The following is a 25,415-nucleotide window of genomic DNA, read 5'->3' as shown; positions in this document are numbered from 1 at the left end:
CTGCCATCAAGGCGAATATTTGTTCCATATTGGTGAATGTGCTTTAGTAAGATTCACCGTGATACGAATTTGTAATGTGATGAAACATATTACCACAAAGAATTGCCATGCAATGAAGCTTACCACGAGTGTCGATGCACTTACAAATTATATTACAATTTTGAATAATACGCACTGTACCGAGATCTACCCTTTCCATTACGAAACATGGTTTTAGGGCGCAAATTTAAATGGGACACAGCGAGATGCATACATAATACTCGTGACCAACTAGCCCAGCTTAGTTCCTTGAACACAGAGATAATGCGCAGCCATAATACTCGTATGTCGGTGATACGGTCATCTTGTTGACAAAAAAGCGAAAGCTTCTAACCACGTACAACTTGAAATGAACCTGGAGTTTCGACCAAGAAATGCCGTTGACAGCGCACAGTTTCAAACATTTTCAGCACTTCATTTTCTAATTACGATAGCTGCGTCGTTACTGACAATATCGGTTACAGCGACGATCACAGGGCAGTATTTACCAGGCTACTAGAGCCATCGCCTCAGCACACGAGTTTCTAAGCAATGCTTCTCTTCGCTCGATAAATTATTGGATAAAGATAGCTTTTTCATCTGTCTGACTCACCCGCAGGCAGAGCAGTCAGTGACGGTGCGTCCAAGCTGCGGCAAATGTCGTAGAGTTAAACCTGGCAAAAACCAAAAAGGCTGCCGAAACGAAAACCAGAGTTCGTTTATGAATAAAAGCGTATCCTTGCCTTTCTTGCCTCGTCATCGTCGCACCCACAGTGAACTGAAACCTAGAAATCAGCTGCACGAATGGTGTGACATTGCTGGTCGACAAAGCCGACGGAAAGCTTCGCAAGACTTACAGTTGAAACCGCGTAGAAAACACATGCGCCGGGCATGCCGCCGATGCCGCCCCGTCGTCCGTCGAACCGGAAGCTGCTAGCAGACGGCGAACCCCACAATTCTCTGCGATTTCTCGTTTTGCGGGTCACCTAATGTGATGCACGTACTGTGGCTTGTATGCGTGTGACTTGCTGGAGCTAGTGTGGCTTACCGGCCTGGCCGTGTATGGCCTCGCAAGAACTTGGCGAAACCTAGCAAATCTTGGCGATACTTAGTATAAGCATAATTAAGACATGCATAACTTCGTAAGACTAAGCAAAACCTAGCAACGCTTGGTATGAGCCTAGCCAAGCCATGCATAACGTCGCAAAACTTAGCAAAACCTAGCCAAACTTATTGTGAACCTAGCCAAGCCCTGTATAACCTCGCGAAACTTAGCAAAACCTAGCAACACTTACCAAAAGCCGGAACTAGCTCCGCTGTGACCCAGCCTTGCACCACTATAGCGCAAACTGCCCACGCTTTGTGTGTCTGACGTACGCACGCTAAATCTATGCGCTTTGGTTGCGCGACTATACGTGCGGCACTCGCGAGGACATGGCAACCCCGTCGATGTGGGGACCGTCCGATTCGGACCTATCAAGTCTTCGTCGTGCACTGTTTGGCACCTTCGCACCCAATCGATGCTTCCGTTTACTTTAAATTTGAGTCATAACGCTTCGACAGCAAAATATTCGTGACCATCCGGCGCTATTTCCGAGATCAATTCTCGTTTTTTCGGCGCTTTAGGCTTGAGGGAAGAGGCTCAACTTGTTGTACCTGGCCTTCGAGATTCGGGCAGCAGCGAGGCAAGCAGTGACCGCTACCATATTTCAGAGGCCATATATTAGGAATGTTTGCTTCTACTTTGCATTTCGTATGGATGATGATCCAACCAAAATTTTGCGCACGTGAAACTAATTGCTCTGGAAGTGCGGTGCGCAACGTACCTAGATTACTCGTGTTAACGTGCGCAAAGCTTCTACGCACGTGAAACTAAAGCTGTCTATAGTAATAACTTAGGATGTACTAGTAAACTACGCTTCTTCAATAGTATATATACAACTGCCACTCTTACGGCGAGGGGAGGCGCTGTAAGTACCAGAAAACACCCCGGAAGTTTCTGAACAAGCACGCCATTACGTCATATAATTTGACAGCATTTACTCATGTCTAATTAACTATGTAACAGTAAGCAGGGAGCAGGCTGTGTTTTAGTGCAACAGAAGGTGCAATCTAGAAAGTTTCACGCACATTTACCGCATGAAATCATCTCAACTAAATGTAAATAGGTTGAAATTCATAACGTCACACTAACTGAGGTATTGAGGTATCGAGGTCTCAGAGGTATTGGCGCAAACATCGGAATGGCAAAGTTTGGCCTTCGGTGTCACCAGTATGCAATGAACGTTTTCTTTCCTCTTAAAAATTATAGTATTGAAAGAGTATGTCAACTTGGTATAGGTCGCTCTTTAATCCTCCTTTTAATGACGGGCGTTCATGATGTATTCGGATGGAAGCGACAGAAAGACGCCCAAGTTGTTTATTTATTTATTTATTTATTTATTATTTATTTATTTATTTATTTATTTGGTACCTGCATCGCCTTTGCAGGCATTACAGCAGGGGGGTATACAAATCGCGACAAAAATTGTTTTTCAATTTTAAACACACAAAGCGCGGTAAAATTCATCATTAGATTCAATACCTACAATATTTGACGGAAGAGCGTTCCAGTCCCTCGTGGTTCGACAAAAAAATGAGTATCGCAAGGCATCACCTTTAAAAGGAAGTTCGTAAAGTTTCAAGTTATGGTCCCTTCTGCGTGAAATATACGATGGTGGCCTAATATACTTTTCTCTTTCAATGCCTGTTTTAGAATAATATATATTATGAAAAAATTTAGGTCTAAGGTTCTTTCTTCTGTCCTTTAAATCCTGCCACTGAAGTTTACGCTTGCTTTCAGTGATACTGAGGTTATTATTGTAATTTCCCAATACAAATCGGACTGCCCTATTCTGGATTTTTTCAAGTAAATTAACTGACTCACAAGTATAAGGGTCCCAACAAACACACGCGTACTCAAGTACCGTACGTACGTGGGTAAAATATAGTCGTTCTTTCAGTGTACTAGGTAAGTGGCCAAAATTTCGACGTAGGAAGCCCAGCTTACGTGCCGCCTTTCTTCTAATCTCCTGTACATGCCGGTTCCATCTTAAATCTGAGGTAAACAAAACACCTAAGTATTTGCATTCGCTAACCCTGCGTAGGGTAACGCCATTTACTTTGTACTCATATGACTTATGTGAATGTTTCCTTGTAAAGGTGATGTTTAAACATTTAGAAACGTTAAGTGACATTTTCCATTTGGCACACCAAGATGAAACGCTATCCAAGTCAGTCTGAAGAGAAGAAAAATCAGAATCGCTATCAATAACACTATACACCACAAAGTCATCGGCGAACATCTTGAAAGTCGACGTAATACCTCTAGTAATATCATTTATATATAACAAAAATAAGAGAGGCCCCAAGACTGATCCCTGGGGCACTCCAGAGGTCACCGCAGCAAGATCAGACGATATGCCGTTGAGAACCACAGACTGTTGTCTATTTGACAGGTATTCAGATATCCATGCAATTACCTTTTTGTTTAATTTGTAGGCGTGTTATTTGCTAATAAGTAGATCATGAGCCACAACGTCAAACGCTTTTCGGAAATCTAGAAAGATGCAATAAATTATTTGCCTTTTGTCAATTGCTAGTACCAAGTCGTGTGTGAATTCCACAAGTTGCGTGGAGCAAGAAAAACCTTGCCGAAAACCATGTTGGTTTATATTCAGTAGGTTATGTTTAACAAGATGTGACATAATACAACTGTATATAACATGCTCCATTACTTTACATGTAATGCTAGTCAAAGACACTGGTCTGTAGTTCTCAACACAATTTTTAGGTCCACTCTTATATACAGGCACAACATTGGCTAATTTCCAGTCGGCAGGTACGGCACCCATATCTAAACACTTTTGGAAAAGGCGGCAAAAATAGAGACATAAAGATTCAGAACAATTACTAATGATTGCTGCTGCTATATCATCTGGCCCATTTGCCTTTCTAGGAGAAATATTTGCTAATAGCTTCCGCACACCTGCCAAGCTAAACTTAACCTGTGATCACCTAAGCCTGTCACCTATTAACCTATTAGTCACCTATTAACCTAACCTATGATCACCTATTAACCTGTGATCACAAAAGCTTGTCTCATCCTTTTCCTCCGTTCACCCCTTTTCGTGTTTATTTCAGGGTCACCCGCGCCTCGTCAAGGCACTCGCGAAGATGTACTCTGGCCTCACGCGACGTGATATAAACGCCGAGAATGAAGTGCTGGTCACGGTAGGAGCCCGCGAAGCGCTCTACGCCACCTTCCAGGGTCTCGTCAACCCTGGCGACGAGGTGAGTGCGCTGCGGCGACATGGTACCGAGATCACCGGCACACCTTCGTCCTAGCGGGAAACAAATTAAATTCACCGACGATTACGATACTCCCTAATGAGAACTTTGAGGGCAGTTCTACACGTGTTTTCATTTCGTGATATGTTGACTGGCGCGGAGCAATCTGTCTCGTGCGGCAAGTTGCAAACACAGCTTCCAGTTTATCAATTACTGCTTCAATCGTGCTTAGAGGGTTGAGGTAAGATTAGCGAAATCGGGCAAGTATCGGCATCGCCCTTCGCTTGCTCAAAAGCACGCACAAAAGGTTTCCGATTAACTGGGCAACATTTTAGACTGGCAACAAAAGTTTCGCAAGAGAGACTTTTGATTCACGAGCAGGCAAGCATCCGATATCAACACCAGTTATGGAAAGCTGAACGTGCTAGCGCGTGCTTGGTGACGACTTTCTTATTGCACGCGTGTTAAGCAACAAACTGTTTAGCGTTGCTGACCATACAGGTGATCATCATTGAACCCTTTTTCGTCGGCTACGAGCCCTTGACGCTGATGGCCGGAGGAGTTCCCGTCTTCATTCCACTCCGTCCGGTAAGGAAGAACAAGAACTTCTCCCTCAGATTGAAATATCTAGCCGGTCATTAGCGCACGACAGCCGCAAGATCGCAGTTGTAATTTAGCTAGTGCAATTAATAGGCGATACGCGTGCTCTGGTCTACAGCGTACGAGCTCTTGCTGAAACGCTGCCAACCGACGTGCATACGCTTTCACGCGTTTAGATATATCGATGACTACTACGTCGAGGAGTAGTGAATGGAATTTTGAAAGATTGCCTGTGGCAGAGAGCATAATTCTTCTCCTTGAGCTGGATGTTTCGAAGAGGTGGATATTTGTAGCTCGAAAAATCGAAACGCATTTTCAACTAATTACCACAAGTTATTTATTAACTTCTTAATTACTTTACCGCACATTTACGAATTGTAGCCAGTGTGCTTGCAAGACGTATTCACTTGAAGTGAATATCGAGGATGACACCAGTTTCGAGATATTATTTCCCAAAGTGTAGAACTGAATACACGGACATTCCAGTGAATATTGTGCTTCAATGTATAAAAAAGCGTCTTGTTAAAAAAAGATAACGTGCCACTCCAGTGCTGTGAAGGTGGCTTCCGGATTTATTTTGACCACATGGGGTTCTTTACCGCGCGCCGAAATCTCAGCACACAATCGTTTTTTCATTTTGCCCCCATCGAAATGGGGCCGCCAGAGTCAGGAATCGAACCACTGACATCTTGCTCAGCAGAAGAAAGTTGCAGCCACTAGCCTACCGCTACCGGTAAGTTTAAGCTTTCATTGCGTCTGAAAAGCGTGCATGTCCCTGGCAAGAGTGTGAAGGTCCATCCAACAATTTTTCTACAACTCCTTTGTGCAAAAAGCCGTGATCGCGCCTTCTTTTTCGACATATACAGCGGGTCAACTTCCTTCTCGCTGGTAGTCATAATTATCCGTCTTTCTCGTGACTTTAATCAAGACAAGCGTTGATTTTAAACAGTAGTAGATGTTGCGAGAGCTTCATGATTGACGGTGCCTCGATTGCTTGTAGAAAGTACAGATCGCTCCTGGACTGACAAGCATAGTTTAGATGAGACGAGCGAAATAGTATCATTCTCCCTTTCTTAAGACGCTACGAAACAAATATTAGTTCCTCACCGCTCCGAATGCTAAAAAGGAAGTGAGGATAATATGGTGAGCCCGCCTGGCTACCAGATTTGTATAACGTTGTTGTACATGTCTCGTTATGCCTGTCATCCAAGGAATAAAAATCAGTTGATGGCTTGTCGTCAGAGTGCTCTCGATCGCAAGAAGCTCGACATTTTACTTATGCGACTTTTTAGAACCTGTCGCATTACTTTGGTTCACTGATTGACCCTTGATTGGAACCACACTACAGTTTGTTACATCATATTTTGGTGAATTATTTGGATTTGATTTAATTAGACTTGAGTTACAGCTAAAAAGTTCAACTAGAACGTGAATTGAATAATGGCAAGTTGAACGCACGCAGCTGGATCCATTTGGCCTTCAGGTGTTTATAAGCACCATGGTTTTCAGTGAAGGCCAAGAAGTTCGACTACTCGATAAGCGCTTTCTTCTACAATTTGTGTTTCGCTGACCACAGTTTGAGATTCGCTGCTCTAGGAAATCATTGAAGCACCAATAGTTCTACAAAGGTACCATTGCATGCCCCGACCACTGCTATGGTGTCGAGCAGAGTGTCTTTTAAACATTCGGCAAAATCCGTGCTGCATGAGAAATGTAACTTCTATACATAGAAACCTAGTCAACACTAATGAACACTGAGCACTATAATGCCGGCCTAACATTGCCCGCGAAAAACGCAATCAATGATTAGGCCATCACTTTGCCATTTATTTTGCAACTCTTTCAAATAGCATATACTCCAACTGTATTTTCATTGCCTAAGCTAAAGCAATCACGCAAAGATGTGCTCACGATAATATTTGCAGCAGAAGTGAAGCCTCAACTTCAGCGCATAAATGGTCGATAACAAACGCAAGCCTCCGACAGTGTCGGAGATTTATTTGGAGATGTTGAGCTTAGCGTTTAACATGCAAACTGTTCCGTAACGCGTCGTTCTTAATAAAGTGAGTGTTTATGTAGTTTCACTTGCTACGTATCATTATTTTATCATACTAGGATTTCACTGCAACATCAATCGAAACTAATATTTGAGCATTCGTTTTGTTTTTCTTTTACTTGTTCAGAAAAAGCATGGAGAAATTTCTAGTGCCGACTGGTTGCTGGACACGGAGGAGTTGACCTCGAAGTTCAACTCTAAAACTAGGATGATTGTTGTCAACACACCTCACAATCCGACGGGAAAGGTAAGCTGCAGTATGTATTTAGTGGGACGAGTCAAAATTCTTATGCTGTCGATGACAGTAAATATGTCATAATCACTAATTACTAAATTGTTAGCTAATTATTAATTATTTGGAATCAGTTAGCGCAAGACAGGAGTAATTGGGGATTGCAGGGAGAGGCCTTCGTCCTGCTGTGGACATAATGATAAGCAGCTGCTGCTGATGATAATTATTTATTTATAAAATACCTCATCACACATGTTATATCGGTCTTAAATTGAAGCTGTTTAGCACTGAAGGCTTGTAAACTTAGAATTAAACACTGTGGAATATGGCACACTGACAAGTGTTAACTGGAAGGCCAATGCATTTCGCCACAGTGTTAGAGGGACTATATTTCTCGGAACTGGCGCTAAATACAGGGTTTCTGCAAGGTGGATAAGACTGCAGTGCTACTTAGACTCAATTCCGCGATGGAAACGTGTGGTCTAAAGTGATTAATTACAACGCCACCTAGGAATTTTTTATTGCCTAACAGTACTCCAACTTGTCGTAAAATTGTTTGCGCCTTACAAGTAATCTAGCTGATGTACTATCAGCTGAATTACCACAGATCTTTAATGAGTCTGTTCCCACTGAAAGTGACCACCCAGTAGGTAGTAGTTTCTATTCCTCAGTGATGCAGTGTCTCAAAAGCTGTGTTAGCAGCGGAGCCAGCAGTCCTGAAGTGTACAAATTTATGTTTTGCTTGCAACGAGTATTACTTTCCTTATTTACATCCCCGTGTAAAACAGCCGTTAGAAAGAAAACAGCCGTTAGAATAACGTACCATTTACATAGCCTATGTAGTGGCGGATAACAGCATGTGATCCACTGTGGCGCACCACAGGGGAGTATCGATAAGCGATACGACACGCTTAAGTTTCGCCTCCTATACTGATGACTACTGAGTATATGGACATACTTGAAAAAGGAAGAAGCTGTGAAATTATGTTCGATGGCTTATAAGCACTCTAAGAAACAGTACATAAAATGTTTAACCGCGATTGCATCTTGATGTTTTGCTCTTCGAAGGTTTTCTCCCGGGAAGAACTCGAAGTGATCGCCCATCTTTGTAGGAAGCACGATGTCATCTGTCTTATGGACGAAGTTTACGAATGGATAATTTATGAAGGTGCCAAACACATAAGGATGAGTAAGTCCACGCTTCTTGTCTCATGCTTCAATCTGCTTCTGACTGGCAATAGCCATCGCAAGGCGGATTTCTGAGCGAACTTGTGTGTCTGTGTCTCTCCTGTGTCAGTGGGTGGCGCTGTGTGTGTGTGAGCAAGAGCACCTGGCCTTACCCACAGCGCGGTGTTCGGAGGTTGGCAGTTTTAGAACGAAGTGCAAAGGCAACAAATGTGAGGCAAGCTGTAAACGACTTGGCTCGTATTTATTTGAACATGCACTTAGAAAGTGCAGCCGGCCACGAAAGTTTACGGAACTTGTCAAAAAAAACTTACTTACCGCGAAGCCAGGGTAGCTAGCCATGCATTCAAAGTTTCAAAGCATACACGATGATCCATTAAAATTAGAAGCATACCTAACAGGAGCAGAAATTTGTATTTGCTGCGGAAGCCATGCTTCGTTAACCTTTGTAAATGACTGCGTCACTTGTCACCTGCAGTGGTGGTTTAGCGGTTCCGAAGTTCTGATGAGCGAAATGTCTCCAGTGTGAATCCCGTCCACGGTGAACATGCTCCTAACAGGCGCAAAAAAAAACAATCTTGAGATTACATAGATTTAGGAACACGCAAAATATTCCAGGTGGTGAGAGTTAGCCTGGCAAACTACACTACGACACCCCCTAGTGGCGTTTAGGGCAAGGTCTCATCAATCATGATCTGGTTCCGTTTTCCTTGTGTATGAGGTGGCTTCGACCCTTCAGTCTGTCTGGACAATTGTTTTCCGTATGTTGTTCAGCAATATTGTTGCAAATAAATTTAGCTTCGTTATTACATTTACGCTAATTATCACCATAGAATTTCTTGGTTCTATTCAGCACCCCATGACTCACCGCCGCTGGCAGCCAAAGTTTCAAGGAAAATAAAGGAAAGTGGGCGCGCTTACTATGAGAATAAAGGACAGAAAAACGACAAGAACACAAAGAAATCCGCGCAGAGTTCCGACTTCGTGCAGAACACCGCCACGACAAGAATCTTCAACGGCTACGCACAATCGTAGGAAACATTTGCCGAGGCAAAGATGCCACTGGCAATCCACAAAGTAGACATTGCTTCGGGTCAAGATTTCACAGCTCAAACTCCTGAGCAGAGGTGCAAAAGTGTTGCCTGTACCGTAACCGTATTCTTAGTTTTCGGTGGCCTTCATGTAATGCATGTAGCTTGTTTTAGGTGCGAATTTTCATTGCTATCAGCATTATAAATGTTGTTTCATGCATGAATGCATTCTTTATTTCATACCAGACACTCTTCCCGGTATGTGGCAAAGAACTATAACAGTCGGAAGCGCTGGAAAGGCCTTCAGCATCACTGGCTGGAAGGTCAGTAGACTATTCAATATATTTTTTTCTGAAATATATTTTTTTCTGCGCTTCGTCAAACCTTCATATCATCAAAGTCTAAGCAAACACCTCAAACCGCCGATAAAAGAAGAGACATAAAACAATACCTTGATCGGTATGCATGTTTTTTATCGCTTTTTGTTTTTCGTATGCAGTGAATACATGGAATGGTCTACGGTGATCACGGTCGGAGGACAGGTGCCTTCGCTTTTAGAACAGTAACCCATTCAATGTAACATAACAAACATTAAAACAAATTGTGTTGATTCGTTCGACGCATGACAAACAACATAAAACTTACCACCTAATTTACCCTGTAGTGTAAAGGCTACAGTAATTATATCAATATAATTACAGCTATGTAAACATACTCAAATTGATATGATTCACTTTCCAAGCCAAAGACGACTATGTCTAATGACGGGGATGTATACTTTATTACATTAGGATGGTTAATGCGCATGCATGCTTTACTCCTGAGGTTGTTGAAGGCGGGATCGAGATTCTCCTTTTAATTAGGTTAGCTAGTGCCTCTCATTCAGATTATCTAGAAACAGCTGCCAATGGCATGCTATATTTCGCCTCGACAACTACACTACGCCGTTGGCATTCATTGGCCCTTTTCCTGGATCATGTCCTCCGTTCGTGCCACAGCGACCTCTTTCCTCGTATCAACAAGTGCCGCCGTTTCTGTTATTCTCTAGCGTCGACTAATTTATTTCTCTAATCCGACAATAAGAACTGCACCAAAATACGGTATGGCAAGGCGGATCTCTGCTGTTGCTTTCGACAATAGCGAAAATTAGCATGTGCCTGTCTCCCATCACCACCCTCCAACTGTGGTGTCAAATGAAATTAAGTTCTAAGCTGGGTTCCTAGGAAAACCGGGCAGGTTAACACTCCATATACGAAGCTGTTATATGCTTGACTGTGGATGGTACAGCCCAAGCGGAAAAAGACTAGCAGAAGTGACTGGTGGCTGGATCAGCAAAATCACGACACATTGCACAAGTGATTGATGGCCGGAGCGGCAAAACCACGACACGCTTTCTGACGGCCACCCCTGCTTTTGCAAGTGCAATGTGCCGCTCCGGTAACAAATCACTTGTTCCGCGTGTCGTGATTTTGCCGCTCCGGCCACCAGTCCCTTGCGCTAATGTTTTTCCGCTGGGACTGTACATCTATCGAGGTGGTGACAGATTCTCTTGCCACCTTCTAGTATTACTGGTGACGTGCTGCCATGAACGCCCGAGAACAGTCTGAGCATGTATGAAAACGTCGCCGGATAATGGCCGAGCGTTGAAACTCGTTATAACGAAGCTGTATCGGACACGAAAATGTATTCGTAATTTCGCGTTATCTGAGCTGGTGCTTGTATGCCCCCAAAGCGCATCATTGTTCACGTAGTGCGTCTGTGGGCGCATCTTAGGGCTTGTGTGTGTTCAGTTCCGCGAGGCTGAAGCGTGCGTGTGTGACGGTCTGTGGCTACGACGCGCTTACTAGTCGATGCGGTGAACGCGTGTGCTTGGGCGGAAGAGCAAGCGAGCGATTGAGTAAGATAGCGAGCGTTAGTGCGCAGACGTGAGGGAGCGAGATGAGCGCGCGCTGCTGTTATTTCTTGTAAACTGATTGTTGCCACAATAGAGCAGCCGCGACTTTCCTGCAGATCGGCTGGGCATACGGTCCACAGCGCCTGCTCAGGGGCCTACAGCTTGTCCACCAGAACTGCGTCTGTGGTCTCAGCACCCTCCTCCAGGTGGGCGACTTTACAGCTTCCAAGCTCTGCTTGGTTTTAGAGCGTGACTTACGGTTTAAAGCATCCGCCTTACCCGCCTCTGTGCCTCAGTGGCTACGCAGTTCTGTTTCTCAGGACAATGTCCCTCACTCGAACCCTGGCTACGGTGGCCGCATTCCGAGGTTGGCGGAGTGCAAGAACACCCATATTCCCTTATACATTGTCTTAGTAGTTCCTTGCAACAGGGCCAAGGCTGCGAGGCCTTGGCGGAAATAAGTACAGATCCCTCCACTATGGTATAATTAACTTGCAGCCGCAGTGTTGCGTTGGTGGTCTAATCTGCATAAATCAAAGCGCACGCAGGAACACTATTGTTGCATCTGCTATACGCGGACTCTAATATCGCTTTTTTTTTAGGCAATTGCAAATTTCGCAGCATCTTGCCGTAGCTTCTTCGGGAGTTGAAAGGAGACCACCCGGCGAACTTCCAACTCTGCTGCGCTGTAACTTATTTATTTGAACAATTTATTTATTTACAGTACCTTACACACCACGCGGAGGAAGCATTAAGTAAAGGGGGGTTACAGAAACAGTTTCAAAGGCAGGAACGCCAATATATGAACTAATAAACATATTAAAATATATGAGTGGTAATTATAGCAGACAGTTCGTCAATCTATAAACAGAAGTCCAAGAAATATGGCGCCATTATTATATATATATAGTGATTACGGGACAGAAGAGTCAGAAGAATGCGCCAAAATATGCCACACTTTGGCTGTGATTCTGGACGGTTCCTCAAGTCTGTCGAAGATGCTTTTTTTTGCGTAGACCAATAAAGTGTGTGTTTCGCATAAAAAATTGCGTACACGTTTTTCAGTTGCGCTAGACCTCGTCAGTAAACCGAAACTTGCTGCTACATTTGCCCCTGCAAGGCTACTGGCTGCACAATGAGGATTCAATTCTATTCCCCATGGTGCCACAGGAGGCGATCGCGGTGGGCTTGGAGAAAGCGATGGAGCCCGGCAGCGAACCCTCGAGATACTGGTCCGACCTGTCTCGTGATCTGCAGAGCAAGCGAGATTTCTTATGCGCCTCCCTCAGGGCTGCTGGCATGGCGCCCACAGTGCCCCAGGGGGGATACTTTCTCGTCGGCAACTTCTCCTCGCTCGGTAAGCACGTGGGGGAGGAGCGACGGCGAACGGTGGGCAGGAACATACTGCCCCAAAACACCGTGACTTTCTCGCTCTAGGCAAATAGTATACTCCGTGGCAGGTTGGGTACCGTACGCTCTTGGCGTTTGCACGAAGATGGTGTCACACCCTTGAACTGGCCGAGCGAAACGCTGCTTAGCTTTGGTGATTTGACGAGAAATGTGTGTTGGGCATGACACGAACTGCGGATGCCCTGCTTACGGGTTTCGCGTTGGGCCGCTATATTCCTATTCTTTACTATTCTCCAATTCCAGAAAAGCCACTCTTGTAGAGAAAATAGGCTTGGCAACGGTGCATCCGCAACACCGGCAAAAAGGCGCGCTGCATGGCGCAAGCGGCAGCGAGCACGCCGCGAAAACAGGCGAGCGGCAACTTTTTCCTGCTGCGGAGCGAATGCGTCTTAGAGATATTTTCGCGGCAGGTTGTTTGGATCGGGGCAGCCAATGAGGAGCGGCCGATTCATTTTCGTGGGCAAACGCTGCAAGGACCCGTGCCCCCTCTCTCGGCATCACTGATCGCTGCCGCAGTAAATCCAGCATTTACAGAATCACTTGCTTGCCGCGCCGGCAAAGATGCTCGTAATGGCACTCACACTAGCGGCAAAACGCAGCAGCGGCAGGGCGGCCACACCAATCGGCGGCGCGCCGCTGCGGCAATCACGTGACAGACTAGACTCCTCTCCCCTTCTCGAACTATCCGGGAGCTGACGTGAGCAGATGATAGTGCGAAACGAGTTTCTGGCTCAAACCGTACGCGAGTACGAAACAAGCGGTCGGGCGCGTCCGCATGGCACCAGTTTCCCGCGCGCACGTCACGGAAGCGGGCGGCTCTCATGGGTCTCCTTCGTCCGCGGCGCGCAGCTAACCGCAAACAATCGGTCCACGAGCGATCCCTGCTGCGGCAAGAAAAACCCGTTTCGCGGCTGCTTTCGCGGCGCGCGTCTTGCCGCCGGCGGCTTGCCGCACGCGTTTTGCCGCTAGTGTGTACGTGCCATAAGTGTATCCGTGCCAATGCTGGCGCCTTCTGCCATCTGCGGCACGCCGCGAGCATTTTACAGCTAAGCAGTTAGCCTCTAGTTGGCCGGGATTTTTGGACTGTGCTCACCCCAAAAATTGAGCCGGTTCCACGCTTGTCAAATCTGATCAAACAGCGTAACTCTTTAAGTGTGGGTGTCTCGGGGACGCACACCGTGTGCTGCGACCATAATCCACTTTATGGCAAACACTGTCCAAAAACGGTACCGCCACCTTGCGGTCGCGGGCACTCAGACAGACCTAAAACGGCAGCTGGAACGGCAGCTGGAAAAGGGCTTTGCCTTTCAGTTTCCGCGTAACGTATTTATGTTTTCTCGTATATTCCAATAACAACACGAAGCTATCACATCTGCAGCTTTTGTGTAAGTCATAATTTACGAATTTTTAAGCGAAGTTGTTTAGCTCTACCTCACAATGGGCCTGTCTTCTCCGTAAAACACTCGGCAGGCGCGCACCTCCTGCGCCGCTGGGTTCCTTGCAGCACCCGCAGATGGCGCACGCATCCGCGGCAATGGATCAAAATTTAGCATAGAAAGCTTTTATTGGGAAAAGGCAGCAGAAAATGTCCCTAACAACACGGCAGCCAGACCCGATGAAATCCCAATACAGCTAATCAAAAACCTCGGTACAAAAAGCAAGACACTGCTGACTAATGCCATAGAGCAAGTGATTAGAACAACGAAAATTCCCGTTGGATGGCGTGAAAGCAAGATGAATCTCATCTACAAAGGCGAAGGAGATAAGGATAAGACGAGCTCCTACAGGCCAGTTACAGTAACATCGGTGATATATAGAATGGCAATGCAAGCCATAAAATTAGAACTGTCGAAGTGGGTGGAGAAAAACGATGTATTGGGGGAACTACAGAATGGGTTCAGGACAGGCAGACGCTTAGAGGATAATATGTTTGTACTAACTCAGTGCATAGAAATTTCAGTAGCTCAGAGAAGACCTTTATGGATAGCATTTCTAGATATTAAAGGAGCTTATGACAACGTAGACAGGGAATTGTTGTGGGACATTCTTCAATACGAAGGCATAGATGACGATTTCGTGGAGCTTCCGAGGGAGATATATAGAGACATTCAAGTACAAGTTGTATGGGAAGGTCGAAAAGGTAATTAAATAGTGGGAATCCACCAAGAATTGAATCAAGGATGCCCTCTGTCACCATTGTTGTTCATGCTTTACGTTAAGGGTATAGAAAGACTACTGGAAAACAGCGAATTAGGTTTTGATTTATCCGACATGCGTAATGGACAAATGGTGCAACAGAAGGTCCCTGGACTGATGTACGCAGACGACATTGTGCTACTAGCGGACAATAAAAAAGATTTACAGATATTTGCGAATATCTGTGGGAATGCAGCGACAAATCTAGGCCTTAAGTTTAGCACAGAGAAATCGGGGAATTATGATCTTTAATGAAGAGACGAGTTACTTCGTGGTGTCAATGCAACAGCAAGTAATACCCATAGTGAAGCAATATAAGTACCTCGGCGTACACATAAACAAAGGAAAGAATTACTCAAGCCACCACCAGGATAATGTGAAAATAAAGGGGAAGCGGAATGCAGCAATAATTAAACGCAGAGCACTGTGGGGCCACAATAAGTATGAGGTGGTGGGTGGAATCTGGAAAGGAGTAACGGTGCCAGCGCTAACATTCTAAAATGCCATTCTATGCTTAAAATCAAATATCTTGTCGGGATTGGAAGTTAACCAAATATCAATAGGCCGGTTGGCTTTGGGAGCAAATGATAATACCACAAATGAGGCAGTGCAGGGTGACATGGGTTCGGCCTCTTTTGAACTCATAGAAGCACAGAGCAAAATTACTTTTGAAGAAAGGCTCAGGAACAAGGATGAAAATAAATGGGCGGCTAAAGTGCACAAGTATCTCTACATTAAAAGCGTGGACACAGAATGGAGGAAGGGGTGAAAGAAGTTGGCAACCAAGTAAAGGATAATTGAAACTGTAAATAGACAACCAGGAATCATCAGAAAGAATGTGAGAGAAATAGAGACCGTGTATTGGATGCAAAGAATGGAAACAAAAAGGACACTGGAGATTTACAAGAATGAGAAGAAAGAAATTAGAAGGGAAAATCTGTACGATAACACGCCTTGCTATTTGAAGCTCGAGCCGGTTGCCTAAGGACCAAAACATACTGAGCAAATATTCGGAACTAGATGAGGCATGTGTATGGTGCAGTAAAGATGCAGAGACCACTCAGCACATCCTAATGAAATGCGACGGGATCCACCCAGCGAGAACTGTAGGTAACGTGCAACTCCCAGAAGCGCTTGGGTTTAAAGTGGATGGAAACATCAACAGATCAGCCGTAGAGATAAGCAAGAGACGATTAGTGTACTGGTGGAAAAAAAGCAGGGAAGAGATGGATACTACCTGATCTCTTAAAATCATAGGTAGCGGTACAAGGTAAATTTTTGAAAAAGAAAAAGCATAATGAGACTTATACAAAAATGCTAGATAAAGAACATGTATAGTACACCTGATTAAATCAAGCAGGCTAGGTGACTATTTGTCGCCGCCCCGTTTCAAAGGGGATGCCAGTAAATCATCATCATCATCATCATCATGGCGGTGCCAGCCGTGTTTGGGAAAGAAAAAAAAGAATCGGAAAGTTCGTCTTCTCACATACCGTTCGCCACAAACATTTCCCGGTAAATATTAGAGTTGCATAAGCTGCAGTTGCCGGGAAGCAGTAACTGTAGCATACGAAGCTGGGAGTGACGGAACTACACTTTCGTATGTAAAAGAAGAACCCGCCTTGCAACTGATTTGTGTTGCCGACAGTGCTAGAGAAAGACCACGTATACTGAGGACTCCTGAAGGACAGCGTGCACACGATCAAGGCACGGTGAAAGTGTGGTTCAGCGCATTTCCCTTCGCTCCGGTCCTCTCCTTGTTAGTTCACGAAGTACCGGCGCAAGTCAAGTGGCAGGCAGTTGAAACGTCTTAGGCGAATAATTAGGTAACGTGCACGTGAATGCCGCCACGCGATTAATGTCAACGCTAAGTCGCAATGGGTAATTTTTCTAGTTGTCGTTTACAGCTTCGATGTCCAACCGTCTTCACATCGTGGATGGGAGACCAACTATTTTTCTTGCGCAATTTACTTTTAAACATTCATTTACTTAAAAATAAGGCACTAGAAAATAAGGCCTGGAAGAGTGAGGGTGTATGTTGCACTTCCGCACACGTGTGGGGCGTACGTGACGTGCGTCGCTTGGGGTGGTGGTGCTTCTGTAACGTTGTCTAACTTCGGTTGTGCTTGTCTGATGTCGGCAACAGCTTCGCCGTACACTCACTTTCAGAGTGGAATGGAAGCGGAATCTTTTTTTTTTCGCTAGTATATGAACGTACCTTAAGTCAGAAAAGACGCAAAACCTAAAGACTGGTGGCGACGCTGCCTTGAATTTCCCGAACCAGTTCACCATGATGCCACGCATTTTGACAGCATCTCCTAGTTGACGTTCTTTTCGGTCAACGTTGACTGCATTGTGTAGCAGAAGAGCCAAAGACCGAACTTGGGCGCTATAACGTAAAATTATTCCAAACTGTTTTGATTCCAATTTCTGCAATCAGCCTCCACGATTGGTCAAAACATTTTCGGGCCTCTCCCAACTTCGCCTGTCTGTCACGCAACGTCACGAAAACCGCGATAGCTCCCCATCTGATATAACGTGCACACACTGATTATGCATGATTAAACCGCACAAAGGAAAAGTAATCATTCCTGATTCGACGCCTTTTCACCATTAGCCCTCTGCTATTGGTCCAATGTTTTCTGGCTACGATCACTTCGCCTGTATGTCTCCCGACCTCACAAAACCGCGAAAACTCACCACGTCAAAGTGACGTGTACGCGAAAAAAATGCATTAATATGCCGAACAAATCCGAAAATTTTTCTGTATAGACACAGACTGCCCCGTTCCGAAAGGAATAGAAGATGGCTGCCCGCCGATCGCTCAGGCCCTCGTTACTCGCACCTGCCGGTGAGCATGTATTTATTTGCGCATGATAAATCTTTTTGCGTGTCAGTAAAACGCTATCGAGCCCTTTCGGCATGCATACGACATCGCTCTGCCAACTCTTCCTTGGTGAGGATCCGTTTCAGCGGCATTCTTATCCTTCCGTTGCACGCCGCCGCGATTTTTGACCAGCCACCGCAAGCTAAGTAAGGCGAAGCGGACCAATCGGAGAAGCCGGCACCACCCTCTTCATGCGGTTATCTATTTTCACTGTGCTGGCTCGGCCCCATTGAAATTCTCCCCACTAGAGCTTGCTCCTTTTCTCTTGTCAGCCAATTACATAAGAGAAACCACTGAGTGTAGGCAATGTTCTTGGTTTTGAAAGCGAACAAAGGTTACCTTCTATAAACGAGGAGAGTGTCTGATTGGGTTGTTCAGACAACACTGCGGGTCACCGCCCAATGCTTGCGTCGGTGGTTACGTAAATTTGACGCGAGGAGTTTGGAATCAAAACTGTTTGGAATCACTTTACGTTATAGCGCCCCTCGTCAAGTGTTCAAGAACACTTATTGCACCACATCGGCGCAAATGCGAGAAAATATTTTGAAATTCGTGACATTACACTGAAGAATCGGCGCTGTGGTTTGGGCGCGAGATTCAAAAATCTAAATTTGGACGTTTAATTTTTCTTCCAATAACGCACCCAATGCGGCGAATGGGATGACTATAATGTTGTGAAAGGATACTTTATCAATTTAAACTGGTTCAGTGTTTGTCTTTAGCTTTCATTTAAGCCCGACAGTCAAGCGCAGATAGTTCGAGAACATTGTTTACTGCAAACTGAACCTAATATAGACTTCCAGCGAACTAGCGTTTTCTTACGGGTATGTTATAAGGGCCGACGCTCACAAACCAAGATAGCTTATGTGAATATAACCTATACCGCGGAATATTGTCCTATCGTTTTAAAAAAGATTGCTGTTAAAAGAAGTATCACACTTATTTCACGTTGAGTTATACCATGGAATATTTCCCTTCTTTTTTTAAAAAGAAAGATTGTTGTTAAGACAAATATAATTTCTTAATTGGAGATAAGCTAGGCTCGCAACGTTCACTCATGGCTTCTACCTCCAAGCACAAGATGTCATTCATGCAGAGCCTGTTCAGTTACCTCATAACATTTGTAAAGTGCATATGTGCGGCATGCATAAAGCAATATGTGTTTACACACACCGTGCGAGTGTATCGGATCGCTCAAATATGCATTTTCTTTAATTGCTTATGTAAATTCATTTTCTTCGTTCAAGCATCGAAACTTCACCTGGAAGGCAATGAATCCAAGGACTACTTGTTCGCTAGGTGGCTCTCTCAGACAAAAGTGAGCACGTCACCTTTTCCTACTTTCCCTTCTCTGAGTCGCTTTTCAGATTATCTAGATATATTCAAGGACTGTTTCCGCTGCTTTTACACCATATATAGACATGTGGCTGAAGTGCTTCCAGATATACCTTTCAGCAGTATTGTCTGGACTCACTTATTTAATGTAGAATTTCTAGCCCGTTCCTTTAGTCATGATGCACATACAGGGTGTTTCAGCGAACACTTTCAAAAATTCTTAAAGGTTGCCTGTGGCAGATGCACAATTCTAGTTCATGAGCTGATCTACTCAAAGAGGCGGACATTACTTGCACAAGAAAGTGAAATGCCTAATCGAATAATTAACAGAATTTCACTAATTAAAGTTTTAACTAATTACTTGATGGCCCATATTGCAATGTACAAATTGTAGCCGTGGAGTTCGCAAGGCGGATCCACTTGGAACGAATTATCGGGATGACACCAGTTTCGAGATATTAATTCCCGAACTTTGCGCAGAAATGCATTGGCGTTCCAGTTAGGTTCTTAAGAAAACGCTGCTTTTTGCATTGAAGCACAAAATTAACTGGAACGGCAATACATTTCTCCGCAAAGTTCGGGAATTATTATCTCGAAACTGGTGTCATCCCGAGAATTCGTTCCGAGTGGACCCGCCTTGCGAACTCCACGGCTACAATTTGTAAATTTCACTATGGGCAATCAGGTAATTAGTTTAAAACTTAATTAGTAAATTTGTGTTATTTAGTCGATTATGCATTTCAATTTTTTGTGCAAGTAATGTCTGCCTCTTCGAGTTGACCACCTTATTAACTAGACTTGGGCTATCTGCCACAGGAAACCTTAAGTAAATTTTGAAAGTGTTCGCTGAAACACCCTGTATATAAACATAGGGAGCATGGTACAAACCTTCCTGCTAATTGCTTTCAAAGAGTTCAAAAACCAATACTTAGGTGCATTTTTGCCCTTCTATATTCGCCACTGGCTACGGGTCCAAACAGTTTATGCAATTACAAATTACATTGTATTGTTTAGGTCAAATAGAAAAATGAATTCGATTGGTTTCCGCACCTTGCATTCACGATGTTACAAGCAATGTTTCTCTGTTACAGCGGGCAGCCGCTACCTGCACTACTGCTAGGACGTAATATATTGAAGGGGTTCAAAGTTATCAGCGTGGAAGATTGGGATGTTGTAGTGATAAAGTACATGCACGCTGACCCGAGCTTCGTTGCATGAAAACGGTGGTTAGCTGGCTCAGTCGGAGCCCTCATATATGACGACGAGACACAGAAGAGAGCCAGGGCTTACTGCTTCTTCTTGCGAAAGTCGATCTACTCTGCTGACTAGCGGCCAAAAGCACGCGCGTCTTCAGTCGGATCGCCATCGTGCGTGCCCAGCAATTGAGCTCGTCCAGCGGCCGCCAGTTCGGGTATCCCCCTAAAGCTCTACTAATTGACACTCGTGCTGCGTATTGAGATAAACGACTAAATATACGGTATTTCACCCTTAAAAAGTGGAGACAAGCACAGAGGTCTAGAAGATCTAGGGTTGCAAAGCTGTCAAGGCAAGATTAATATGCAAAACGTGTACAGTTAAGCGAGTCGTGGCTCAATAGTTGTATTGCCTATACAACGTAATAGGTTAATTAGGGCGACAAGGAAGTGCCTGTTGGCAAAGTGACACACGTCGCCACCATATTACACGCCGAAAGTGTCCATCTGTTCACCCGCATACATTTATATTCTTCCATCCATACCACACCATCAAGGTTGTTCGAAAACAACACTGCCTTTATTACATAATTACATGCCCAAGCGCCGAAATTGGTCAAAGGCAGAGTTTCAATTTTTCAAGCATATTAGTGGCATTTTAAATTCGTCACTTTGTGTGTATAGACTTCTCCATGTCTGTGGATGAGTTTCAGAACATCTCAATATGTTAGCCTGTCAAAAGCAAGCTTGAAATTCGCGTAGTCTTTGAGTTATATTATCTTGACAGCTCCAAATAACGTTATTGTCTTACAAAATACCAGTGGCTCAAGTTATATTATCTTGCCTGCTATTGGACAAATAACGTTATTGTCTTACAAAACACCAGTGGCTCGAATACACACACCATCAAGGTTGTTCGAAAACAACACTGCCTTTAATATAATTACAAGCACAAGCGCCGCAATTGGTCAAAGGCAGAGTTTAAATTTTTCAAGCATATTAGTGGTTATTTTAAATTTGTCACTTTGTGTGTATAGACTTTTCCATGTCTGCGGATGAGTTTCTGAACATGTCAATATGTTAGCAAGGCAAGCTTGAAATTCGCGTAGTCTTTGAGTTATATTATCTTGCCTGCTATTGAACAAATAACGTTATTGTCTTACAAAATACCAGTGGCTCAAAGAGAAAATAAGAGAAAGAATGGTGACTCGGAAAGTGTGAAATTGAATCAAACTTTCCGCGAAAGTCATTATTCAGATTTTTTTCAATATTTCTCTTGAATTGCCCCTTGTAGGCCCCTTATACATACAGCACCGTAATTACAATCTATGGGATCGAAGCCGCGTCACCAGCATAACGAGGCTTATACTACGAATATACAGCAGGGGATTGTAAAAGCAATTGGGTGTCTGGTTGTGGCTTTGACAAAATGTAACGTGTTACAGACGCTCCAAGGTATTCCCCCCGGTGCCTTCTACAGCGTTAACCACAAGCCTCTTGCTCAAGATCTAATACGGTTCTGTTTTGCCAAGGTACGTACGCTTCGGTTAAGCGTTATTCGCGGCATGGTTAGGGTTTCTCACAATACAGGCTGTTCAGTACTTGAAAACTTGCGTGCTGAGTATATTTCCACGGTCGGACTGTAGAGGTCGCTGACGAGCCTTTCAAGGACTATGAGCGAGATGAGTAGAGGGCTTCATCCATTGGCAACATAGTTGATAGTAGTCGCTTCGGCCTATTTCTTTATAGCCTATTAGGAAAGGCATAATGCGTTCAAACTTATTTCACGAACAAAAGAAGTGCCCAATTCAAAGAACAAAGGCTAAATCACGATGATTTTCGTTCGCGAGTGCTGTTTCCTATTGGCTGACCGCCTTCCCTCATAATATATCCAACATCACGAGTGCCTGCCAGTAGCTGTTACAAGCAGTTTTAGTGTAAGAACGTCTTCTTTTGTTTGTTTTTTGTGAAAACAGGCTTTGAACTTCATTTTTCTGTAGGCTATCAGCAATTTTCTTTATTGTAACAAAGGCGGAAAAGTTATTGTCCCGCACTTTATCAGATAAATATGCAGTAATGAACCAATTGGACACACCAGAGAGTAATAGTTATGGTGATACATGAGCACAGCTGTCACAGGCACAAAGTTTTCATCAAGTGGAATGCTTCTCTTATTATTGTTACCTATAAACATGGACAGGAATGACTATACACAGGTACCTTTACAAGAGCATATGCATGTAGCGCTGCCCATGAACGAACAGCCCGTGCCAGGTTATAATGCTGTCCTCATCGTCTCTTCAATCATGATAGGCTTGCTCTCGGTCAACAAAATAACTGTTCTGTACATTAGATTTTAAATAATTGAGTCGGCACAGGCTGTGCCCTCCATGGTTGTTAGAGCCACCGTGATAAGCATTTGTATTAATATTAAGCTGTGTGCTCTTCTCTCTTCAATTGGTTTTCAAGGATGACTCAACTCTTCAGAAGGCTGCGGACATCCTCATGGAACTGAAGAACTTGTAATGAGTCCCGTGGAACTTGGCAAAGCTCGTTATCCGTGTAACCGCCTGATGTGGTGGAAGAATAAATATCATGTCGTCTTTATTGCGCAAAATACGCAGGCTTCTCGACCATGGCTGCCGCATACAGATAAGCCGGAATGAACATGAAGATCTCCATGACGTGTACCATGCATGAAGTGCACGGTAAAGAACTCCGAGTGGTCGACATCAATCCAGATCCCCCTCTGACCCCCCCCCCCCCCTCTGCCACCCTAATACGGCGTGCTTGATAATCATACTGTGGTTTTGGCACGTAAAACTCCTGAACTTCATTTTGACCTAAAAGACGTAAAAACCAAAGGCAGGCTTGAAGCTCCTACTCCAGATTCTCGGGAAATGATGACGTTTCGACTGTGTCTGCTCGAGACTAATTAGTAGTTATCGATAAATAGTGATTGCAGTGTACTCAAATTGAATCACTGAGGCTCAACCTATCGAGTTTTAATAACGTTTTTTTTCTGGACTAAAAGAACCCAAAAAGGCAAAATACTTTAAGCTATTTGCCGTCATAGGAACATACCAGCGCTTCGATTTGGGAGCGAAATTCAGGACTGAACAGAACAGTTTATTGGTAACCAGGCAGAATAGGATAAACCTACACAGCAAACGGAAATAACTTTCAGGTGGGAGTATAATGCTTGTCCTCTAGCGACCCCCCCCCCCCCCCCGCCCCTCCCGGTTGGGAGTTTATTATGCTCCGAATGATGGGAGGATAGTTTTTACTCCGTGCGGGCGCAATTTTTGGGTGGTGCCTTCGGAGTTCTTTTTTCTGTCATTTTTATATTTTACTTCGGGCTGGACGCAGCTTTTGAGGCGCACCGGCAGCATAAAAAAAGTACCACGTCAATTTGCGTGCAGAATTTTATATGCAGTGGCTACGGGTCAAATTTCGAAATATACGAACAAGAATAAGCAAATAAGCGAAACGTCCTATTATATTTTTTCAACTTTCGTGGTTGGTGTCCGTTTTAATTATTGTCAATAAGCAAAATTCTGCGAAACAAGTGAACGAGACCAGACAAACCACGACAGACATAAACATTTGAGAAACACCCGACGAAGAACATTGAAAGACGTCCAATGTACACGCGACACACAACAAGAAGCAACCCTGCCAGTATATATAGCCACAATACAGTGGGCCTCGAAACGGCCTAGCGAGCAGCTCTACTGTTTTCAGAAATACGACTCACATGCTCGCACATATGAGATCTGCCTCTCTGAAAGCAACATGAAACCTAAATCCACACGAAACTGTTAATTCAGAAAAGTGAAAAAAAAAACGTTAATGGCATAATTTTTCAAAATTAGAATGCCATTTTGTGAGCGCTGAAGCGACTTCGCACACTGCCGGCGTTCGCGGCCAAATATAGTGCGTTAGTTACAGTAAACAAGAAAAATGTGAGTGCGCGTGCTTTATGGCAAAATTAGCTTCGTGCGAAAAAAATGATGGCGTGACAACAATTTATTACGTGTGAGCATGACCCGTAGCAGCCCACGTAACACCGAAAATTGCGGAGTCATATATTTTTTGGGCCGCACTACTACAGCGTCCTAACTCGGCGTCCAAGCAATGTCTCTCGGTTGTGAAGCGGAGCTATATCGCCGATCTGGCAAACGAATCTGCACGCTCGGGGCCAGCAGGTATGCTCCTAAATCAGTATCTTGGATGGAGCATGATGTTAATGCAATATCCAAAGCAACGACGCCATCAAAACAGAACTGCGCGATAACAATTCGATTCACATCGCTCAGTAATGGCACGTACACACAGCGGCAAAACGCGCGCGGCGCGCCGCGAAAGCAGCCGCGAAGCAAGTTTTTCTTGCCGCGGCAGGGATCGCTCTTGGGCCGATTTCTTGCGGTTTGCCGCGTGCTGCGGATGAAGAAGACCAATGACAGCGGCCCTCTTCCGTGACGTGCGCGCGGAAAACTGGTGTCATGCGGACCCGCCCAACCACTCGTTTCGTACTCGCGTCCGGTGGTAGCCGGAAACTCGTTTCGCACTGTCATCTGCAGGCGTGAGCTGACGGATAGTTCGAAAAGGGGAGAGGAGTCTATGCTGTCACGTGACTGCCGCAGCGGCGCGCCGCCGGCTCGTGTGGCCGCCCTGCCGCGGCCTTGTTTTGCCGCCGGCGGCGCGCCGCGCGCGTTTTCCCGCTAGTGTGTACGTGTCATAAGAAGCTTTATTCACAGTACGTACTTAAGTCCTACCGTATTTCTTGGGCGAGGATATTCGTACAGAGATTCATAAAAAGAGTTGCTTGCACCACGGCCTTACTTACTGGCAGCACAGTACCGTAACGAAGTCGGAATATGGCATTCATGTGCGGCTATCACGGACGTTGTCGCTCGAACAGTGGCTGCTGTTGCCATTGCTAGGCGACACTTTACACCGGACGTTGTCAGCATATACTGAAAAGGACATAAAAGTGGTATTTCACGCACTGAAGAACACAAGTCAAGGACACGCAACACGAAAGCA

At 44.7% G+C, this 25,415-nt stretch overlaps 1 protein-coding gene across 1 annotated transcript in view; it reads left to right on the top strand.

Moving 5' to 3' along the window:
* Positions 1-22,967, top strand: part of LOC119433155 (kynurenine aminotransferase) — a 30,679-nt gene extending 7,712 nt beyond the window's left edge. Inside the window, exons 3-12 of the mRNA XM_037700294.2 lie at positions 4,201-4,350; positions 4,849-4,935; positions 7,131-7,250; positions 8,304-8,424; positions 9,698-9,774; positions 11,462-11,551; positions 12,516-12,702; positions 19,086-19,156; positions 21,812-21,898; positions 22,836-22,967. Coding sequence (XP_037556222.1) covers positions 4,201-4,350; positions 4,849-4,935; positions 7,131-7,250; positions 8,304-8,424; positions 9,698-9,774; positions 11,462-11,551; positions 12,516-12,702; positions 19,086-19,156; positions 21,812-21,898; positions 22,836-22,892 — 1,047 coding nt within the window. The 3' untranslated portion in view covers positions 22,893-22,967. The remainder of the gene's footprint in view (positions 1-4,200; positions 4,351-4,848; positions 4,936-7,130; positions 7,251-8,303; positions 8,425-9,697; positions 9,775-11,461; positions 11,552-12,515; positions 12,703-19,085; positions 19,157-21,811; positions 21,899-22,835) is intronic.
* The last annotated feature ends 2,448 nt before the right edge of the window (positions 22,968-25,415 follow it).

This window comes from Dermacentor silvarum, chromosome 11, assembly GCF_013339745.2.
Source record: "Dermacentor silvarum isolate Dsil-2018 chromosome 11, BIME_Dsil_1.4, whole genome shotgun sequence".
Taxonomy (NCBI): domain Eukaryota; kingdom Metazoa; phylum Arthropoda; class Arachnida; order Ixodida; family Ixodidae; genus Dermacentor; species Dermacentor silvarum.
Note: the sequence above shows the minus strand (reverse complement) of the source record. Positions and strands in the feature narration are given on the sequence as shown.